The sequence below is a fragment of the Triturus cristatus genome, chromosome 3_2 (genome assembly GCF_964204655.1).
Source record: "Triturus cristatus chromosome 3_2, aTriCri1.1, whole genome shotgun sequence".
In the NCBI taxonomy this organism is placed as follows: Eukaryota; Metazoa; Chordata; class Amphibia; order Caudata; family Salamandridae; genus Triturus; species Triturus cristatus.
Genome location: NC_140584.1, coordinates 75,016,846 through 75,037,985, shown reverse-complemented (window position 1 = coordinate 75,037,985; position 21,140 = coordinate 75,016,846). Strand labels below are relative to the sequence as shown.

The window sequence follows — 21,140 nt, the reverse complement described above, 5'->3', positions numbered from 1 at the left end:
GAATCTTGCATAATGGAATTCCCAGTACGTTGAACAGTCACCATGTGCCCTTTGCTGGTTACAACATGAAATGGCTCAGCATCAAAGGGAGCTTCAGATTTTTGTTTCCTAGACTGACAGACAAGCACTCGATCTCCTCTAGTGAAAGCAACGTTTTTTGCATGTCGCCGCTTGTCTGCGTAAGCCTTCATTTTCCTTTTACGATCCAAGTCTTTTATATGTGTTTTTTCCTTAGTACTTCCTCTTCTCTTGGTCCATTGAGATAACTTGGTAGTCATGGCTCTCCCGTACATCAAGGTTGCAGGGCTTTCACCTGTGGTTGAGTGAGGGGTCAAACAGTAAATATGGATCTTCTCAGACAGGAACCATCAACAAACAGTGCCAAATCTGAGTTGGCCTTGGCTTTGTGCAATGCTCAATCACCTCAATACAGTCATGCTCCAATTCGTCATCAACAATATTTTTCCCGCCTTCACATTTGTCTGAAATGGGAAGCAGTGTTGCTAGGTTCAGGATATTGAATCTTTGAATTGAAACGTTCTCTGTACCAAGTATCCCTTGTTCATAATGTGCTCACCTGCTGTTGGTAATGTGCTCTGTTTAAGTTCTTGTTAAAAGAATTTTAACAGAATGGGGAACATAGACATTTGAAGTACTCCTATATCACAATTCCTTCACTTTGCTCTACTACCAGACAAACTGCTGCAACCAATTTTAGACATCCTAGAAAACTTACAACTGGATCCAACACGCCTGAAAGATAAGCAATTGGATGCATGAGCCCTTCGTGTTTCTGAGCAAGTATTGAATGTACACACCCATCTTTTTCATGGAAAAGTAAGTAAAAATCATATTGTAGTCCGTCACCCTGAGTGCGGGAGCATGACACAAACTCTCTTCAAGTTTCTTAAATGATCCAAGGCCCTCGTCACCAAATGGTACCAGATCTTGAACATCATTACCTGTCAGCCTTACTAAGGGCTTTGCAATCTGGGAAAATTCAACGGAGGACAGCAACCAACAATTCCTAGAACATCCAAACTTCTTTCTGGTTGGTTGGGGGATTCAATTTCAAAATTGCTGAAACGCGTTCTTTTGAGACTTTTCATACACCGTTTTTAATAGGGTGTCTGAGATAGATAACTTCCTTTGTACAGTACTGCATTTTTGTTTAGGAAACTTCAGTCCAATTTTCAGCCAAATGATTCACAATGCAATGGTATTAAGTTTGCACTCTTCTTTCTTTTTAGATGTCAACAAAAGTCCACCCATCTACTGGATGAGAGTTGAATTACATAGGGAAACTTTTAAAAGTCTTTTTAAGAATTTGGGAGAAAACCGAAGGGTTCTCCATTTACACTTGTGGAATCCTAAACCACACAATAACTTTATTCAAAAATCGAAATGCCCAGAGGACCTGTGAATCCTAATGCATTGGTATTGGAAAGAACACTTGGCACAAGTAGATCACTGTGTACCATTCAGCATCGGCTGGATTTTGGAACAGTATTACTGCTGGATTTCGGCACCACAGAATATTTCGGAGGTCCTGAACAATTCTTCCTTTTGTACTTGGTTTCTTAATTTAAATTACTGGAGAATTGCATGGACTGCCAAGGACCTCTCGAAGGATTCCCTACTCAATAATTTTCTCCATCCATGGTTTTATTCCCTCTTCAGCTTCCTTAGTTAGTCTGTATTGTCAAGTTCTGGGGAATATTGCATCTGGTTTCACCTTTACGATCACTGGCTCTGCTGTTTTAATCAATCCAATTTCTTTCCCTGAAAAATCCCATACCTCCTCTCAGACATTGGGTCTTAAATCTAGAGGGAGGTCTTCTTTTGTCAGAACTGGATACATCTCAACCCTGGAGTCCTCTGCACTAATTTCAAAGAGTGAAAAATCATCTTGTGTTTCTACTGCAACACCATTAGGTGACCAGCAAATAAGTAAATGACATAATTCATCTTGTAAAGAAGATCCATTTCAAGCAAGTTCACTGGGCTTGAATCACATAGAATAAATGCATATTTTTTCCGTATTTGCCCTATTTTGACTGGTACGTCAAACTTGATTAACAATTTGTTTTTTGCTGATTCCTACAACTTGGACAACTCTTCCAGAGAGTGGTGGGTTTGGAATTACCAAAGAATGAAGTGAAAATGAAATGGGATGGCCATTGAATCCTCCATCAATTTTATGGGCAACTTTGATTTACCTCCAGAACTGCTCCAAGTAAGCAATCCTCATCCCCTCTTGGGGACAGTCATTGTAAACTTGTGCCTGCCACCTCATCAGTGATGATCATGGCTTTCTATTGGCAACCCTAATTATTTAGCATTTTATTTCTCATGTTTTGTTGCAATACTGGAGCAGAAGTTATTGGCGCTCGTAACGTTTTCTGACTGCTTGTTCTGCCCCATGTTCTGCATATTTGACATTACATTATTTCACTGCACCTGCCTATTTTGTTGTATATTGTCCTGAATCCTGTCTGTACTCTGTGTACATTCCCTCTTACTAAACCCAACCCACCCACAAAAATGACATGCAGAAGTATTTTTCAACATTTCAACATTTCCAATAGCCCTGTCACCTTGCTTCATATGACTAATCCCATTCAATCCATTTCTCACAAAATGCGTATTTTAACACATCTGACCCCTCTCAAATTGCTTTTTCTGAGCAATCATCAATTTCTCGTTCAGCTTTTTCTGTTTCTTTTCAAGATAATCACTATTGTTTTTCGCCAGTTTCAAAATATCATCAACGCCCTTTGTTGACCAACATAATTCACTTTGCTGAATGTGATTTCTAATCGCTGATCTCTGCTCATTCACGAAAACAGAAATGAAACCTCCAACATCTTTCTTTGGATTTTCTACTATGCTATGCTTTTTGAACATCTGCATCAACCTCTCATAATAGGAATGCATGGACTCTTTATGCTCCTGTGTTGTCCTCATAATCTTTGCCCAGTACATATCACTTTGTAGAATGTGTTTCTTCAAGTACTCAATCACTGCTTTGTATTTTTAAACCATGTGTGTTAATGGTGCATTTCTAAGACCCTGTCTAGGTGGTTCTATCTACAGGATTCAATGAAGATGTATCAATTTATGGACCTCACCATTCCATTTTGCCAGGTCTTCTCTCTTTGTTGGAAAGTTATGCCTAAAAGCAAACAAATCTGCCTTCATCCAAGGGACATGCACCAAAATTCCTACAAGCACTTCTCATAAAGGAAGCTCATCCACATTATATGTTCATACTCCTGAATAACTTGTAATACTTTTTCCCATTTTCGCTTCACTGTTCTTCATCTTTGCCTATTTACTTTTCCATTTGTCTTGATAGATCTTTAAATCACTCCAGTTTCAAGGTTTATCAATCAAATCTTTAATATAGGCTCTCAATGTAGTGGGACCCATCTCCTTAATTTCATCAAGGATTAGGTCCATTTTGTACTTTTGTTTGACATTCTTCATTTTACTTATGTCAACATCTAATTCATCAGCCAATCCTTCTAATTTACCATATGCTTCATTGGCACACCTCGCTCCTTCTTTGACCTAGTATCTCATCTCATCAGCAGTATATATCAGTGGTCTGTTCAAATCCACATTACCCCAAAGCATCTGTCCAAAGTCTGTCTTAAGGATCACCACTGCCTCTAAAGTAGTGTACTCTGACCCACTTGTACTAGGCATTGCCATTGTGTTTTGAACTTCTGATGGGGTACTTCACACAACTGCAGTAAGAGCTTGCACCGCTGCCATGTCTCCGCCTCCACCAACCCCGATGGTAATCTGGGATGGTTCTACCAGCCTGTCTGTGTGCAGAGGAGGACTTAAAATTAGTCACTTGTTAAAGAATTTGTCATCACCATCAGCATCTGGATCCCCATTCTCTTTAGATTTCTCTGTTTTGACTGGCTCACTATAGCAGGAAATGTTTTAACACTTTTAATTTAGTTCTCTTCAGTGTCTAGTCTGGCCTCCAACAAGCCCCTGAAGGAGTTCTTAATAGATCAATCTTTCTTTTCTCTCTCTCTTTGAGCTGCCAATCACGGCACAGTTTCGGAGTGAAGAGGGAAGCAACTACAGAACCACAATAATTCTTTAGAAATTAATAAACCTCTTGTCTGTGTACCCTGCAAGAGAAAATAAATCAATATTTCATAAGTCAAATACTCACAACAGTAGCATCTCGATTTCAAGCGAATGAAGATAATGGTACCAAAAAACAAGATTGAATCTCAAACAGCCTACAAAGTTCTCACTAGGCAAACTTCTGACCAGCAGAATTCTATCCCTTAGTTAATGTTTAACACCTTGTGCAGTCAGGGAAAGCACAGTAACCCAAATGAGTCTCTCACACCTGAAAAAGGAATACTGTTAAAACGGGTTGCTAAAGATGTGTAAGAGGTGCCTCGCTCCACACACCACAATACAAACAAGGTAATAATAGCTTGAGAGTTGGGATTTTCATCAAAATCCGATAACCAACTCAATTGTGTCCTACAAACAAAACAGCATCAAATGGGTTCACAAATACCAATAATACAACATCAAAATACTAATTAGCCCACCAATTGGAATTACAATCATTATCACATAACCAAACTGCTCAGCACAAAAACAGAAATCCATGATCACAAAACGCACAAACTCCTGACTTCAAGTTCTTCCTATTCATACTTACACTCCAGTTTAGTCAGGACCACACAGCAGTGCAGCGTGTCACCCCGCAGAATGATCTAGCATGTGGAATTTGGCAAAACCTTTGTCGTTCTAGGCACCTAAAGCTAAAATTTAATTAAAAGTCTTCTGGAACCCCTGAAAGAGGAGGCAATCTAATAGGAACCATCCTCTGCAACTTTGTGGGAGCTGAACGCCAATATTCACCTAAACCCCAATATTTGATCGCCCTGATTTTTACCCAACTAATTCATCTATAGTGTCTTCAGTTGATCTAGTGGTTAAAGACTACACTCCTCATCACGAAAACACAATTTAGCAGTTAAGCTGGATAAAATATTGAAAATATAACCAACTGAGTTCTAGATTAGAATAGGACTAAAAGTGAATGTATTACAAAATAGTCAAAATGCGGTACAGAGAAAAATGCATGAAATTCCATGAAGGCTCAACTGCAGAAGTACAGATGAATGCAAAATCATAAAACATAATAATCCTTAGTTAGAAAGTACAAATTCCAGTTGTCAATCTCATAAAGAGTACTGACAGCATCCAATTAGTCTTGGAGGAAAATGAAAAATCACCAACAAAGAAAATAGGAAAAGAAAAAAATCCCTGTGAGAGGCAGAAACCCAAAGGTTTTATAGACAAATCGCACAAGCTATTAATGCCTGCGTTCATTCATTGAACAGTCACAGTTCAAAGTCAGGGTGAACTCCTCCACGGTCCTCTTCAAAAAAGAAGTCAAAGGGTTCCTGATGAAGAAATGTTGCCTTAGTCTTGCCTCTTCATCTGATTAGGGGGCCAGAAATGTCGATTTGTGGCCCAGCTGCCAGGCTCAAGAGAATGCTTGAATAATTTTTAGACTGTTAATCTGTCGTTTTTGTTGATGCTGCTCTGTTTGCTTGTACTCTTCTTGATGTATAAACTGTAAAGCACTCTTATACCCTCGGTGGTCATGTTTGCGCTATGTAAAACTTTCAGAATAAATAAATAAATATTGGATGAATTAAGCAAGGAAGCTGACAGGGGTACCCCTAAGGCCCTGGTGCTCTTAGAGCTTTCTGCTGCATTCTACACGGTCGACCATGGAATTCTGGTGGACCGTGTTAGGGACGCAGGACTTCAGGGTTCGGCACTTGACTGGATTACATCCTTCCCGGAAGATAGGTCCCAATCTGTTCACCTATCTCATTTCATTGCACCTGCGGTGAAGTCTAACTGCGGAGTGCCACAGGGATCATCGTTATTACCACACCTGTTCAATCTATACTTACTCCCTTTGATTCGGTCTTTAAGGGAGAGAAATGTGAGCACATTTAATTAAGCAGATGATATGCAACTTATATTCACCATTGACACCATGGCCAACTCCATCTTTGACTTTCAGTCTACCATGTTGTATATCAGCAATTGGATGAACTGCAACCATTTAAAGCTTAATCCAGACAAGACCGAACTGATCTTAACTGGTGGTGTTCAGACCCCTGGAATTCACACTTTTGGCCAGCTGAGCTAGGCTCTCCACCAGTTCCATCTTCTTCATCTAAGAGCCTCAGGGTCACAATTAACAGTGACTTGTCTATGAAGTCCCAGATTGGAATGGTAGTTTCTACTGGCTTCTTCAAGTTGTGGAAGATAAGGAAAATTTGTAGATTCCATACTACGGAAGCACTGGTGCAGGTTGTCCTAGCCCTGCTTATTTCCCACATGGACTATGCCAATTCTTTGTATTTCAGTTTGCCAATATATCTAGTCAAGAACTGCAGCTGGTACAGAATCCGGCAGCTAGACTGATTTTCCACCAACCAAGCTGGCAACATGCCTCCCCTCTTATGCGGAAGCTACGTTGGCTCCCGATATTACAACGCTGTGCCTTCAAAATTGGGTGTCTAATTTTTAAGACTTTACAGGGCGTTAGCCCAAAATTCGTCTCCAACCTCATCAAGAGACATATACCCATTTGCAATTTGCATTCTGCCCACATGAATCTACAGGACATACCACCCCATGAACGGAAAAACTAGGTGGCAGCAGGTTTGCGGTGTTGGCTCCCCACTTTTGGAATGCCCTCCCTTATGGTATTAGATGCTGTACAGACCTACTTCTATTCTTTGTTCAGGCATGGAATAGTCCCACCAGGGCTCGGCTACCCCTATACTTAGCACCAAGAAACCAATCGGTGTACGTGTGCTCTAGAAATAATTTTTAATATAACATAACAATAGATTCTGCAGAGCCGCACTGCCAAATAAGAAACAACAACATTAATATTCTAAAACTTTAGTATTGACCCATTTCTTAAAGTAAGAGGAATCTTCCACGCGCTCTTTCAAAACCTGTACACTGAAGATGTACAACTAAAATGCACCATTTCTTAAACAATGGGTCAAAGAATTAACTTAAGTACACGAACACTTCCAGCGAAAGTCCTTGAAAATGATACCTTGAGTACACGATGAAAGCTTTATTCACAATGCATTTTTTCTAACAATGTTGTACACTGCTAATACATCAACGCATCCACTTGTTGCTCTGCGGAAATAAGGGGAGTGATGGTTTTTGCAGCAGCACACTGACAGAGGGGGGGGGGGGATGAGAAGGAGCAAGTTGAGTAGGACACCAGAAACTACATCCATTTAAAAAATAATGGCATATTGTACAAAAAGTGGCATAACTATTCCTAACATTATTTACACTTCTAAGTGACCTAGGTAACTCGTTCCAAGAGCAAATTTACGAGTTCATTGGTTACGACTCTATGGATCATTAAAAACACACAGTTGTCCCAATCAAGCAGCCTGGAACCAGGGTGTGAACCCACTGAGCTGTCCTACGGGAGACTGCTGGATGCTTGTCATTAGTCATTTGTTATACTGATGCCTTTAGAAAGGAGGGATTCTGTTTTTGTTATTGGTAAAATCAATTTTAAAAAGTTACTAGAATGGTATCTTTTGTTATCTTTTGTATAAATATGTATGAAAATTGTTGTTACGTAGTTCCAAACACTAGAACTTTGTGAAGCGGAGCATTTTAGGTCAGGCATATTGAAAAACTAAATTACATATCTAATTGCATTAAATGCAATAACTGAGACAGGGTGCACAGATGTGGTATACACAAGAGGAAATTACTGCTGCTAGTCTTGAAAACTGATTTCAAGGTGTTCATACCTCTATGTCGAATTCGACAGTAAACAACAAATAGATGGAAGGAATGCGTGAATTAAAGTAAGGCCACAGCAATCGCAAGGGCTACATTCCAGTCCATCCTTTCTCACCTACCATTCCTCTCCAGTGAGAGACCAGCCATATACAAATCTCTCTTCATGCTGGTCAAAAACTGATTTGCATAAGGTTGATCTCTGAATAGCTTGCTATGCTTGGTGAAAAACAATGGACTGGAATGTAGCCTAAGCAATCGCTAGTGATTGAGATTAATTCAAGAATTCCTTCCATGACTTTGTTGTTTGTTGCTGACGGGTATGCACAGATGCGGGCCCCGTTTTCATTGTGCATATTAGTTGAAAAACGATCGACTGGAAGGCAGACCCAAGTGATAACCAGTGGTTGAGATTAATTGAAGCATTCCTTTCACTTCTTTTGTTAATCAATCGATCAGCACTTGCATAGTGCAGCACAGTCAACCCTAGGGGTATCTGGGCGCTGTGGGTGTGACGTGTCAGTCATAGAGCCAGGTCTTGAGTTTCCTACTGAAGTCTACCAAGGAGTGTGCTGTTTGAAGATAGAGGGGTAGGTCGTTCCAGGTCTTGGCAGCAAGGTACTAGAAGGAGCGACCCCCACTGCGGCTGCTGTGGATGCAGGAGGTGTGCACGTGGGCTAGTTAGGAGCAGCACAGGTATCTTGCAGGTAGCTGGAAGTTCAGTCGATGGTAGCTGTAGGCTGGTCCCTGATTGTGAGAGTTTTCTAGGGATGCGTGAGGATCTTGAACTGGCATCTCTTCTGGAGGAGGAGCCAGTGGAGGTTTCTGAGATTGGGGGTGACATGGGTCCATTTGGAGAGGTCCAGTATGAGTCTGGCTGCAGCACTCTGTATGGTCTGGAGTCTTTTGAGGAGCTGGGTGGCATAGAGAGCATTGCCAATGTTGAGGCGGCTGGTGACGACAGCCTGAGTGACGGTTTTTCTGGTGTTGACTGGGATCCATCTGAAGGTCCTGCAGAGCGTGCAAAGGGTTTGGAAGCTGGAAGAGATGACTGCTTTGACATGTCTTTTCATGGTCAGTTCACTGTCGAGGATGATGCCTAAGTTGCGAGCATGGTCTTTAGGTGTGTTTGTGCCTGAGTTCTGCTGGTCTTCAGCTGTGGTCCCATAAGGAAGTGTTCTTCCCAAAGATCCGTACTTCTGTCTTTTCGGAGTTGAGGTTAAGGCAGTTGTCTATCATCCAGTTGTCTACATTGGTCATGTCATCAGAGAAGTTGATTCTGGTGGTGGAGGGGTCTTTGGTGAGCGTGAGAATGAGTTTAATTGTTGTCTGCATAGGAAATTATGTTGAGGCCATGGGATCTGACGATGTCTGTGAGAGGGGTCATATAGGTGTTGAACAAGGTGGGAATGAGAGATGATCCGCATAAGATGTTCTTGGGTTTTTGAGGTGAAGGGAGGCAGCCGGATTCTCTATGTTTTGCTGAATTCCGAAGTTGTAGAGTGTGTTGATGAGGGTGTGGTGGGAAAAATTGTCGAAAGCAGCAGAGAGGTTGAGGAGGATCAAGGACACAGTCTCTCTTTGGTCAACGAGGGCTCTGAGGTCATCTGTGGCAGTGATCAGGGCGGACTCATTGCTGTGGTTGGCACAGAAACCTGATTGGGAGGCGTCAAGTAGGTGGTTTGTTCCAGGTATTCTATAAGCTGTTTGTTGATGGCCTTCTCAAGTACTTTGGCCAGGTAAGAGAGCATTGTCCATGTCAAACTCTGACTTTCTTTCATTTTAATTCCAGAATCTAATTGACATCTACATGTAAGCTATTGTGAGCCTGCTTCACGTTGCCATGTATATATATGTGTATTTGCAAAATGCTGTTACATTACATTAGATCATTTTGATTTAACATTATGTGAAGGGGGTGTTTGAGTGGCGAGCCATGGAAAGTTGGTGAACATTCACAAATGGGCGAGTCTCTGTATATTAACAAACAGTTGCAAGACACATTACCACTGTGTTTACATCCAGATGTTTACTGCTATCAGGAGAAGACGTACGTCTGTAACCACAGTGGGAGTGGGGATGGAATACTCCACAAATTTGTGGGGGTTTAGTGAAAGGGCAAAATATTTTCTGAATGGAGAAACATTTTTAAATAAATGCAGCAAATGCAAACACCGTTGCAGACACTGTATTCATTTGTGCATATGGAAATACTTAGGAATATGAGTAATGCTGAGATCATCATAGTTTTCTAGGGATGCTCTATCGTTTTTTTGGTGAATTTCTGGAAAACCATAAACTTACTCTACACTTATGAGTAATCCAATAGAAGTAAAGTGAAATTATTTAATGAATCACTCCCTTTCTGGTAAAACATTGTGCATCATGAACCTTCAATCTTTTCTTTCCACCCTTAAAACCAATTCTGTATACCAACTCACCCAGAACCTGCAATGTAATGTAGCTCCACTCATATTGGCCTGCATTCTTCACTTTGCAGATGTACTGCCCAGCGTCGCTTGGCTGCAGTGACTGGATTTGCAAAGATGCGTCTCCAGCCAGGTAGTTGGAAGCAAATGAGATGCGACCTCTCATGTTCTCGATAAGGTTATCGTATATTGTCCCTCCACTGTATGTTATCACCTAAGGGTCAGATGGATCTTCCATTAGTTCAAAAATCATCCATTTACATTTTCTAGTCATGTCCTTTTAATGGCGGTTACCAGTCCATTCGCCAACTACAAAAGTCTACAGTCTCACATACGTGCCCATCATGTCTGCAAATGAATAAACCAGTCTGCCAATGAACAGTCTGATCAAATATTACATGCATGCTTACATCATTTTAAGTACAAATTCATCAAAGATCATTACTGTGCCATTTTTAAATAAACGTATAGAGAAAAGCAGCTCCATAAATCTGTTTTATAATTTAAAGCACATATCTATTGTCAGTTTGTTGAGCTACTCCACTGAAGTGGAGCTCGGATACACAGACCATGTTACTAATACCATATTTTTGGGCGAATACATCAATGTCATAGAATTAAAATATAAATTATAATAGGATATACATTCATCATTGGCTGTGTGGTGCAAGTGCTGGGTTTGGCACAGCCATTCTACTTCCTTTGGTCCATCCATCATTGTTCAACTATGTAATTTTAGAATGTGAATGCCAAGGGCATCTTGTAGCAATCACTTCTTAAACAGGGTGATCCAGCAACAATTTCAAATATGGGGAAAAAGTGGTTAAAACTCTGCAGTTTTGATTATGGTATTGCAGTGATTGGACATCCTTGAGTTACAGTGTTTCTCAACAAACTTTCAATACTTGCATTCATCTTGCACGAGTATTCTGAGAAAAGTAAAGTCAAAGGAAGTTAAACCTGCTTCTTGAACATGATAGTATATTAATAACCCCTGAAGAAGCCTGTTGCAAAGTCCTTTGTGCACTGCAATCAATCTGGACTGTTCAGAACAAACAGATAGCTTCTGTATTCATGGATCAGGATACACTTAAGAGCATCAGCTGCAGTTGCAGGTTGCAAGTATGTAGGTCAGGATACCCCACCAGGAGCATGGGTTGCTAAACCTCTGCTCTCTGCTTGTGTAGCAGTCATACCAACACTCCAAGTGATATAGCATCATTCCATGGAGCATCATACACCTAGTGGTGCAGGAACACACAAAACACATGGAAACTAAGAAACAACGCATCTCCCTCATTCAAAAACACATGAAACAAAAAATAGGTGCCTACACAAGGTATTTTGCAGAAATACATTGACAATATGCTTGAACCAAAGTGAACTACATAGAGAACACTACACTCAAAAAGCTACAGGCATGATATGTATCATGCAAATAGCACACAGGAACTTAACACATTACCTATACTCCACCAGGCACAAACCATCAAATTAATCACAACTTGGTTATCTTACAGCCCTCTTTCATCCCAAAAGAACAATGCACCACATGAATTTACCAATGGGTCTATTTCAACCCACGCTCATCCCAAAACAGCAGATCAACTTGTGGATTTAGCAACGGGTCTCCTCCAACCCACACCCATCCCAAAACTGCAGGGCACCTCTTGAATTCAGCAACAGGTCTCTTTCAAACCAGACACAACAAAAGGGCTGTAGAATTCAAATATTTACTCTGAGAAGAAGATAAGGAAATCTTATTACAAACATTTGGAGTTTTGTGAAGGTTTTTTAAGAGTTCAGAAATCAGAAACTTTTGGAGTGATGAGAATTTTGGATGAACCATTTTCAGTCGCAAGTGCTTTTCCAGAAGCAAATGAAAGTGAGGGTAAATGCTATTTTTTATGGTGGTGTGTTTAGCCTGTCTTTCCTTACACTATACATTTTTTTTAAAAAGGACATTTTTTATATGTGCTCAAATCTAGCTCTGCTTTTTACATGGAAACATTTGAGGAAATAACAGGTATTTCCACTCCCTGCACTGAATTTTTTCATGTCAAAGCCATAGCCCTTGAAAGCATTGCCAAAACCAATTGGTTTGGCCCTTGTAAAGAGCCTACGCACAACGACATGTGCAGGTACTCCACATCCACATTGCTGCCCTCACATCGGCACATCACCCATGCTGCATTCACAAAGGCTCATGCTTCACAATGCACTCACTCAACATGGAATCAAAACATTAAAAAGTAAAGCTTTGCATCAGTCTGCCTTCTTGGAACAGTATAAAATAGAAAAGATTGTGCATAATACTGTTTTAAGATGGTGGCATGGTGAAGCTTGAAGCACTGATGCCTGGTGCTCTTCCTGGTGTTCTGCATAAGAAAGTTGTGGTCCAGTGGCAGCGGGGCACTAGTTTGCATTTGCAGGTGAGCTTCTGGGAATTAACTAACAAAATATCTTCTGAGGTAGAGAGTAAGCAGACAAAATACTGGTACGTAGACTACTTGACATCCTAAAGACCAGCTACTAGGTAGGACCAAGCATTGGCAACAAAGCCATCGGTTGAAGATGGCTGATCCACTGCCCAATTGTCTGGATGCCGTTCAGAGGGGCTGAACTAATACATGAATGACACTTTGTCTGATGTATAACTCAAGTGGGGTTATCTAAAGCGCATTTACTTTAAGCAAGATTGTGTATTATTTTTTAGAAAACATAATGTTGGAGTTACAGCTAAACCAGTCTTTTGGTCAGACCTGAAACACACAGAAGTAGACAGAGCACAGCAAGCAGGTGTGCATAGGGTCCTTGGTTCACACGCAAAAACATAAAGCACCATTAAAGAGCATCACAATATCCTCTGAATATAGAACAAGGGAGATGCTGCAGGACCAGTGCATGTTTCCTTCAAAGATACAAAACAAGTGTTTTACTGCATGACAAGTCAGTGCAAGTTTCCTTCACAGACATTGAACAAATATGATACTGCAGGGACAGCACAAGCTTCCTTGAAAGACATGGAAGAAGGGTGGTATTCATGGCCAGTGCAAGCTTACTTCAACTGGAACAAGTGTAGTAATGCAGGGCCACTACAAGCTTCCTTCAAGGACATAAAAAAAAGCATGGCACTGGACAGCACCTGTTCAATGCCTCCCTTGGTGTAGTGCTTGAGGCACTCTTATGGGTTGCCACCACATGATGACCTTTGACTACCATCATTTTAATTGACTTTGGTGTGTTATTTTATCCTAACCTGAATGTACGTGCTGCATATGCCTTGTTTCTGTTGAAGATTTCTTCTTGTAGTTTTGAAGTGGGAGCTGTCAAAGTAGAACAGCTTGCCAAGAACAGAACGTGTAGGATGTGCATTTGAAATCATGAGAGAGAGAGAGGTGTGGAATGTACGTTTTGGTCTTGAAGTGCAATGTTATGAGCAGTGGTGCTCAAATGTGCATTGTGTTGTACACTGGGAAGTTCTTACTATTGGCTTTGACATGGCTTCATGTCATACTGAATTCTGACAGACTCACAGAGTGTTTGCAAGTTGTTTGGGTTAATCACGTTCAAGGTTGTTTTGTTTTTGGAGAGATTGTTTAATGTAGCAAAGTCTTTCATAAGCTTCGTTAAGATAAAGGCTGAAACATGCGAGAATGTAGAGGGAATTTGGCCTTTTGGCCTGGAATGCTTTCATGGAAGGTGGCCAATTTCAGTAAGTTTCCTTGGCGCAGGGAGGACTCTCGAACCTTCTAGTGTGTTTTTAGACTATAAAGCTGAGGGTTGTTGACTTAGAAACTGGGATTTTGGAATCCGAATGGGGACCGACGCGTCTACTTCAGTACAGCGGAAACCTGGTTGCTGAGGCTCTTATTCCCGGCTGTAAATCCCCCGGTCTGGAGTGGGCTAAGATGCAGTGTTTGAGCCAGGTGAAGTGTTAGAGTTTTGATTATTGCTATTGTGATGTGTGGCCAGTGGCTATGCTCATTTGAGGTGTTTTATTTATGATGTATGAGTGAGTCAGAGTGCATATCCAAAGTAATCATTTGATATATTTAGTGTATATATCTTTCTGATTTCTGATTTCTTACAGGACTTCCATTATTATCTGCTTGTGCATTTTATTATTATTATTATTCATGCATTTAACTATTACATTTGCCAAGTGTTTTATTGTTGCTTGCATATAAATACATATCTCTATATACATTTGAACGCTATTCATTTGACATCTGGGAAAGACTTTCTGTTAGAGAGCATTGCATAAATAAAACCCCAAGCCTTATTCTAAAAAGAGAGTGTTTGCATTTTGTAAACTGAAACCCCTTTCTATGCGTTGTTGTGTTTTATATCTCCTGCTTCGTCGTGTTTGAGCCATCGTGTGGGAGTGGTATTTTTGAGGGTGAAGCAAGACAGTTTGGTGTCATTCAGCAGGATTCTACCTTCCTTCTCAAAACATTGATTTGAGACACTTAGATACAGTAAAGAAACAGCATTTTAGATTTGGTGTAAGGAACAGGACTGAGGTGTATGAGTGGAAGCTTGACTCACACTCATAGTGAGATTTCCACAAACAAACCAGGTACAGCACCAGGAAGGAGTATGCGCTTCCCTCACCCCCCTAGAACATGTACCAATCTGGTAAGAAACAATGCCAGCTTCCCTCACATGCACAGAACACAAACAGCATCACACAATGTGAAAGATTTGGTGACATTGTAATCTCCCCTCACACGCGGCACACGTTTTAGATGGTGATCATCAGTGCTAGCTAAGATATCCTCACATGCAAAACTGGTATCACACTGGCAGTAGCATCTAAGCTTATTTCAGGAACAAAATACCCAAAGTAAAGTGAGTGAGCTTCTGAAGGCTCACACTAGATGCTAGGCTCAGGTTCAGCTCAAGGTCTTTTTGTGTTTTCGAGCCCAAAATGAACTTAGCTTTCTTGTGCCTTCTGCCTGCTGTCCACGCTCTAACCTCATGCCCCAAGAATGAAAGACACAGCATTGAAATTTGGCATCAACCAGGAGCAAGAAAAGGATATCAATCTAGTGGCTGAATTACACAATGTGAGATCATAAAACTTGGGGTCAGTCCAGTCTTGACCACGTGATCAAATGTGTGATCCTTGTCTAATATTTTATTTTATTGGGCCTCCAAAGTTTTCATTATTGCATATGAGAAAATATTGAAATATGTGAGGATGTGTGCTGTTCAAAAATCTCCCTTGTGTTTGACTTATTGGACTATAATGCTGCTCTGTGTAAATTAAGAATGCAGTCCGCATGTAGGATGCACATGGCAACTGAATTGCCTCTGAGTTCACTAACAGTATCGTTGTTGGAGTGGGTGGTGGGACATGAATGTCTTAAAATGATCACTTTTAATAAATGCCTCTTGCAGACCACTCAGCACTCTTGGTTTGACTACTTATGCACCAGAGGGGGCCTTGATAGATTTCCGCAGGGAATTTCTCAGCTCATTAAATCCTGCCCTTCTGGAGTGGCATCATAATGCCCCCTTTTTTAACATCTCCCATATGGAAAGTGTATTTAGTTTGAGGAATTCTCCTCCTCCTTCCTTATTTTTATCATCTCAGTGTAAGCTTGACCTGGGCCGAGCGGATGCTCATAATCAGCGTGCCCCCACTATGGCAAGGGACATGCTTTCCACCAGTGTTGGCGGCAGGACTCACAAACATAGTATGCGTCTACTGCCAGGAGGCAGAGCCAAATTGACCTGCACCAGCGGGTACTCATAACCAGCAGTTCCCCACTGCAACATGGGACATGCTTTCCACCAGTTTTGGGAGCAGGACTCAAAATTCCAGGATCCTTCTACTGCCAGGAGGCAGAGTCAGCTTGATTTGCCATGAATGGGTGCTCATAACCAGTGGGCCACCTCTGCGGTGCAGGACATGCGCAAGATGCGTGCTTAACGCGCCGGCCCCGTAAAAGCTGGCCCGTCTTTGTCTGGAGGAGGTTGGGCTGGGCCACTCCTTTTTGATCTAAAAATCAAGTTCTTACAACTCTAAAGTTACTGATTGAAGACCATAAATTCCTCTACTCTTCTCAGGTACTGTCTTTTGGCCTTGTTGTATACCACTACATTCCGTTCCCCACTGGAGTGGGCTGTCTGTCAGATTTTTTAAATGGGGAAAAGGGAAAATGCTGCGTGGAGAAAAGTCTAAAGTATCTACTGCACCGGTGGGTTCAACATTGGACACTTTCTTAGCCAGGAGTCATTTAGAAAGAAATGTATCTGGCCAAAAGATGACTCTTTGGATCAAGGTGACACATTAGTTGGTCCTTCGGGTATTTCACCTTCCCACTATTCTGGTGCTTTAAGGGACATAACAACAATCCATATCACACCAGCAGAGTAGAGGCCTTCTTACTGTATAGAACTGACCAAGACGTATACTAGTGAAGTTGGCCCGTCCGCACAGAGGAAGTGTCAGCGGAAGGGCATACGTAGTCATAGGACTGGGGCTACCAGGAACCCAGACATAGACAAACTGTTAATAAAGCTGCTCACACATATATTCACCCTGAATCATGTACTAACATTCCCGTTTGTGATTTCCTAATCGCGTATCTTTGCACTTCACGATTAGCAAATCGCAAACAACTATGTACAACAGTGTGCTTTACATTGTTTGTGATTCCCAGTGGGTCGCAATTGACAGACCTCATTAATATTCATGAGGTAGGTCACAATTAGCGACCTTTAGGGAATCTGTAAAAACACAGGGATGGTGGCCTGCCTGTGTTGGCTTTTAAATAAAGCAACGTTTTCGGAGGGAAATGTAGACCGTTTTCCTTAAAGGAAAACGGATGCATTTCAAAAAGAAAAATAAAAGTTTTCTTTTCATTTTCTAAGAAGAGGCAGTGAATTTAGTGGTAAAAAGCAAATGTTTTGCGACCACATTTCGGTCGCAAAACATTCACACATATCACTGCGAGTCGCTCTTAGAAAGGGATGCCCTTAACACGGCGCATTTTTTTTTTTACAGAGTTTTATATAGCGCACACTTGACCCGAATCAGGTATCAGAGCGCTTTACATAGAACCAGTTGCATCACATGAGGACACATTCGTTTTTGTTAGGGACGGGAAGAGTAAGTGATTTGCCCAGAATCACAGGATGTTCAGTGTCATTGCCAATTCCCAATTCCCCAGATTCAAGGTCGACAGCTCTAGCCGTTAGGCCAACTCCTCTCCCTTCCTAATACTGAATCGCTGACCTATTTTGTGATTCGGTGATAGGTTACTGCATCACAAAATAGGGTTTGGTACATAGAAAAAGGCTTCTTGCCAGTCGCAAATGGAAAAAAAGCTACGTACAGGTGGCCTTAAATTCATACTTGCGTTACCCCCTATTAGAGAAAATTACAAGTTCAGAGCTTGTGATATCAAAATTGTTATTGTAAACACTCAGCTCCTGTGTGTGCCAGGCAGAAGAGGTGACAGCAGAAAGCAATACGAATGCCAACCCTGACATGGGAGGCTGCATCAGGGTGTATTTACAGTGACTGGATGAAACTGCCTTGGCCACAGTACCCCCTGTCCCCACTGGGGAAATTTTACCCAATATGGACAGGGATTATCACCGTGCAGCCCAAGCCATAAGGATCTGGCCCCTGGATGTAATCCAGGAAGGCTGCCCTTTCGAAAGAATACTGCTAATCATCCTCGTGTCAACCTCCCTCCTGTCTGCAGCCCTTATGTAGCAGTTTTGGATAATGTCCCATGCACATTTTATAGCCAGGGTGAAAACCCATGACAATCTTAAGAACAAGGTGTACCACTGGCTAGCTAAAATCCTGATTTCAGCATCTCAGAATATATTGATATTCTTTTTGTCAGAAGAGTGAATCAGATTGGGTCATGAAATCAGTTATAAACTATAGAAATCCGACTCTAACTGGCCGCCTTTGATTTTTTCTCAACACGCTTATTGGAATTTCAAGAACAATTGTGTTATCATTGGGCTAATTCTAGTCACAGTTTTCTGGCACAGAAACCATCAAGATATGCTTGCTCCCCCTGATCTTTGAAATCTATCACCTGAGCTTGCATCCCAACATCCAAAAGATTCACTCCTCCGAATCGCCGATGCGGTGAGCGCAAAGTAAGTGGTTTTATTAATTGTTTTATTTAATTTGACCTATCCCGTCTGTTGACACCCCCCACCCGCGCTGCCCCGCCCTGCCTCTCCCCACCGCTCTTACCTGTGCTGGCCGCACCTGGTAACCATAACCACAATCAACAAAAACTTTCCCTACAAGACTGCTCCCAACCACCCTAGTATAAAGGTGTTATTAATCTGATCCCCAAAGATAAGGGAATTAAGCTCACATGGCAGGTGCTAAATATCACCTTTCTGCTGGTAACTACTGTCAAGTCTAATCTTTGCAAGATTCTTGAGCATTTGCTAACCACAGAACATCCGCCATTGGAAGTGATTGTGGCCTTTGAAAATCAAAATCAATCATTAAGTCCATCCTTATCTGCCTTGCTAAGAAATGTAATACTACCCAACGGGACTGGTTTGATAAGGATTGCAGGGCTGCTAGTCAATTCCTGCTATCTGCCGTAAATTACAGCCCTAGGGATAGGGATCTTATAGCTAAAGCAAGGCAGCACTATAAAATAACCATTAAAAAGTCCAAGTTGGCCTTTAAAGAGGAAGCCTGAAGCAGCCTTATAAGCTCATGTAAAGAAAAGGATAATAGAGGCTTTTGGGCCATTGTAAATGGGAAAAGGTGAACAGAAACCAGAAGTAATGGGCTAGGGACTAACATTAATGCAGACATCTGGACTAATCATTTTAAAGACATTTACTCCTTTGATAACCACCAAAATGTGCATTTGAATGAAGTTTCCCCCCTCATGTGTCTTAAACATTAGGTTTAACCTAGAAGAGGTGATTATTGCCATTTCCTCTAGCCCATCCAGAAAAGCACCTGGCCCAGATGGGGTTCCAATGGATCGCTACAAAAAGAACACTGCATTGTGCCCCCCCCCCCCGTTATTACTAATACCCTGAATGTTGCGGTATCCTGTAGGATTCCTGCCTCTTGGCAGCAGGCAACTACTGTCCTGATATTTAAAAACGGCAAAAGCAGGACCTCCGTTGTTATCGACCTATCTCACTTTTGGATTCAGTGGTTGAAGTGGTCGGCTGTATCATACTGCTTAGGGTAGAGGCTTGGGCCGAACAGTATAGTGTCCTCAGTAAGGTACAATATGGTTTTAGAGAGGAACACTGCCTTAATCTTAGTTTATTGATCAGAAAATATACCATTGCCAAAAAGGGCTTTTTCTACCTTACCTTCAAGGATGTAAGCAGTGCCCTTGACTGTGTGAACTGCTCCACATTACGGCATATCCTTACCCAGATGGGCATGCCACAAACTTTGGTGGATTTTCTGCAGGCATTACACTGTGGGGTTTCAGCAATGGTTATGTACAGCACAGAAGGGGAGTGTACACCCACCTTTGATTTGTCTGGTGGTGCTCACCAAGGGTGTTTTTTTGCACCGATCCCGTTTCTCCTATATATCAATGACCTAAATTCATTCCTTACTGCTAAAGCCAAAGATCTACCAAAGATGAACTCCTTTCCAGTGCAAGCATTACTTAGCTCCGATGATGCAGTTTTGCTTTCCAGAACACCCAGTGGTTTAAGGCCTTTAGTTGAGAATGTTGTCATTTTCATGGAAAATTTGGACCTAGACACGAATACAACTAAAACCCACTGTATGGTGCATGGCCGCTAGAGTAGGCCTAGCTCTATAATGGGTAATAACATTACCAGGTTTAAGGAGTTTTCTTATCTAGGGGTGACCTTTGATTGCCATAAGTACTTTTTAACTTGTCTCTCGAATCGCTGCCCCCTCTTTAACCATGCTATTGGGCCCTGTTTGATGTGTCAGCTAAAGTATGTAGCAAACCAATACTGCCTCTGCTGGAAATTTATAAGTTGAAATGTCTACCTGTGTTAACATATGAGGATGGAATATGGGGCTTTCGAGAATGTACCCAGCTTCAGCGGGAAGAGAAACATTTTTGCAGCCACCTCGTAATTTTAAGTCCAGGTAGCCCCCATTATTATTTGCATAAGGAGTTGGGGCTGGCCTATCTTACTGATCACATGGGGCTTGCCCCATTCCTCCTCTGGATTTTATTAAGGAACACTCAGAAAGAAACATTTATTCATTAAGTTATAATCGATTGCCTGGCATGCGATTTTTGGGTTTAGGATTATGTGGCTGAACATATAAAGAAAACAGCAGGAGATTTAGGAAGACCAGATCTATTTAGCTCACCTCATGCTAGCTCAAGAGGGGCAATGGACAGGGCTAAGGAGATCCATCTGAAGTGAGCAGCTGCTTGCAGAGAGGGCAGGGAGATTATGAAGCCAGAACTGAGGTTTAATTACAAAGTGATTATGACTTAATGATGTTCTGATATAATTTTTTGAATATTAATGGTTTTTATACTATGTTTTTTTAAAAATTATTATATGCTTATAATCGAATAAAGATAATCAATCAATCTGCTCGGTGTAACTATGTCTAGTCACGGTTGGACTGAAAACCAAAATCAGCCCTAGCAAAAATATTCAAACCAGCCACATGCTGCAGAAGGCTGCAACAAAATGTTGCCATGAGGCATTAGTGTGTCTTAACAACAAATCCACAGATGCAAAGGAATAAGATGTTTACCTATTTTATTAAACAGTACATTCTTCATTATTCATCCATATCAGTTAAAAACACTTTTCCATGTTATTTATTAAAAAAACATATACAATACATAATAATAAAACAAAGATATT

The 21,140-nt window shown here is 41.3% G+C and overlaps 1 protein-coding gene across 1 annotated transcript in view; it reads right to left on the bottom strand.

Annotated features, from left to right (window-relative positions):
- The window catches only part of CLMP (CXADR like cell adhesion molecule), a 260,841-nt gene that overhangs the window by 56,875 nt on the left and 182,826 nt on the right, over positions 1 to 21,140 (bottom strand). The window contains exon 3 of the mRNA XM_085647260.1: positions 10,305 to 10,506. Within this exon, the coding sequence (XP_085503386.1) occupies positions 10,305 to 10,506 (202 nt within the window). The remainder of the gene's footprint in view (positions 1 to 10,304; positions 10,507 to 21,140) is intronic.